At 44.5% G+C, this 2554-nt stretch overlaps 1 protein-coding gene across 4 annotated transcripts in view; it reads left to right on the top strand.

Annotated features, from left to right (window-relative positions):
• The window catches only part of Aff3 (AF4/FMR2 family member 3), a 463220-nt gene that overhangs the window by 85393 nt on the left and 375273 nt on the right, over window positions 1–2554 (top strand). For all 4 annotated transcript variants that reach the window (XM_026785525.1, XM_013351073.2, XM_026785526.1 and 1 more), the window contains one exon: window positions 1939–2059. In XM_026785525.1, the coding sequence (XP_026641326.1) occupies window positions 1939–2059 (121 nt within the window). The remainder of the gene's footprint in view (window positions 1–1938; window positions 2060–2554) is intronic.

Below are 2554 nucleotides of genomic sequence, written 5' to 3'. Positions count from 1 at the left end.
GACATCATTTTAAAGATAGAAGTTGATAATAGTCCCCTGTTGTTTAAAGTCCACTTCATGACTCTATCATAAATCATGTGTCTTCCATCTTGTCATTGTGTGAAACCCATGGTGTTGTTTACAGAAGTCGGGGGTTCATCTGGCCAGCAGCTACCAGTAACAGAAACCCATGGGGTTGTTTACAGAAGTCCGGGGTTCATCTGGCCAGCAGCTACCAGTAAAAGCAGCTCCCTTGGCTTGGAAGCCAGGTTCTGTGAATGAGTGTGTAGAGGGTCCCTATTGTGTTGGTTGCCATCACCTCAGCCATGCTCAGAAGATGGCTGTGACATTGGAAGGCCGAGCCTCTCTATTGGTAGAGGATTTTTTTTTATGCAAGGACACTGGTTGGGCTCTTAAGCTTAATAACTTTGGGTAATGTACTAAGAGGATGAATTAAAATGCTAATGACCTCCTTGCTCGGATATTTTTGCATTCCCTAATTTTAAATTTAAATTAAATGCCTCAGGGGCAGGAGTAGCCTTGCCACAAGCAAGTGTAGTGTCACCCCACAGACAGTGACTTTAAATATGTCCTGGCCGCAGGGACTGAACTGGCATGAGGAGTACTTTTTTTTTTTTTTTATCACCGTGTTTTTGTGTTCCCTGACTCTACATGACAAAAATAAGGCTATTTAACTTTTAAAATATTACTATTTTCACAAAGTTCTTTTGAACCCACAGATCCTTTTATTTTTAACCATATGTTAATAGCCATACCCCGGATTTCAAGACTCCTAAATGTCCCAGCACTTTCTTCTCAACTACCATCATTGACCGTACAGCAATGCCCTAAGAAATCCCTGCCTCATAATGGAGACACTGAGGGGTAAAGAGGTGGGGTGGTTTTTTAAAAATCTCCTCTCTGGACCATGGAGAATTTTAATTAGTGGGTAGGTGTCTTGGCTCCCAGCTCACCTCTCTGCTCCCTAGATCAAATGATGACTGGGTCACTCTCGTTCTTTACTTCTGCTGGGAAATGAGGGCAGTGCCAGTTCTTGGGGATGCGTGTTTCCCTGATCGCTGCACACTTACACTAGGCCCAGAGGCCAGTGTGTTTCATTTCATTAGGAAGAGAACACTTTCTCATCACTAGTTGTATTAGCCCCTTTATTTTCTCCTTAGGAGGGGAATGGTACACTTTACTTCCCTTTTCATACTTCCAATGGTTTGGTGTCTGGCCATTCCGTGATTGTATTTTGGCAAATAGACGATTAATTTTCTTCGGCCAAAAGGCTTAGTTCATGATGACAGTGATATAATTCAGTTTTCCATCCTTCCTTTGCCGCCGGTACCCCTTTCTCCTAGCGCATTTTCTTTTCTTATGGTTGGGAGGCGTGATAGTGTCAGATATATCAAAAGGAAGAATTGATTCCGCTGTCGTTTGCCGACTTGACTGATTAGCAGAGATCAGGAGAAGGCTCGTAACTGTGAAACCCACTGCAGCATGGGTTTTAACAGCTCTTCGGGGAGCTAGTTAATGATAGAATCACTGCAGAAACACAGACATGCCACACACACACACAATCCCAGCCAGGCGCATTCCCATATAACACTCAGAGGCAGTGTCATGAGAGGAAGTAGGCTCATAATTTCTATTTACACATCCAAGTAATTACCGCGGGCCCGAGCAAGGTGCTCAGTCTGCTGTCAGAGTTGCTTACATAGTTCCTTTCTTGCACTACCAGGCAGAGGAGTCTAAGTCTGGTTGGAACTTGTCCTGCGGATTTTCCCTCTGGGAGAATGTGACTCTCAGGCATGGAGTTCAGTTGGCCTTCCGAGCCAGACTTTAAGCTCATCTGTGTTCCTGTTGTCATTGCCATTTGTCCTTAACCGGGTGTCTGTGACTTTGGGCTTGGCTCTTTAATTTGGGGGTTGTTCTCTTTCCTTTCTCCTGGTGCAGCGTCTATGAACCAGATAGGAGTGCATTACGGAGGAAAGAACGAGAAAGAAGAAGCCAGGAAGCGCAGCAGGACAGTGGCGGCTTTAATTCCAGTTACTCTCTCTTCAGTGAACCCTACAAGGTAGATGGTTTTCAGCTGTTCACTCCCCTGTAGCTGCCAGGAATGTCCTGTGAAGGAGTCGACAAGAAACTCCAGTTAGTTTTTGGTCTGTTTAGCCAGGGAAGATAGCCCCACCCCTAAATAATGATATTTGGCTTGCAAGGCTCTGTGGGCTCCTTTACCTCATCAGTGAAGTGTGACACTAAGACTCACTTATTAGGGTTTTTTATCAATAATTCAGACTTCATCTCTTTGGTTTTAAGATTAATGCCATCTGTTATGTTTTCTGAGCTCTTAAAAACTATTTAAAAGGGTTTAGGTTAGATAGTTGATATCTGTGGTTCATGCAAGGATCAAGGCACCTGTTAGGGCTAATGAAATTGGGGTTTTTCAGGACTGTGCAGTGAGGGGGAGGTGGCAGCTACCAAGCCTGAAGACCTGAGTTTGATCCTTAGGGCCCAGATGGAGGAGGGAGAAAACTGAATCTTACAAGTTGTCCCTTCCCTCCTTCCCTCC

The sequence above is a fragment of the Microtus ochrogaster genome, linkage group LG2, assembly GCF_000317375.1.
Source record: "Microtus ochrogaster isolate Prairie Vole_2 linkage group LG2, MicOch1.0, whole genome shotgun sequence".
Lineage (NCBI taxonomy): Eukaryota > Metazoa > Chordata > Mammalia > Rodentia > Cricetidae > Microtus > Microtus ochrogaster.
Note: the sequence above shows the minus strand (reverse complement) of the source record. Positions and strands in the feature narration are given on the sequence as shown.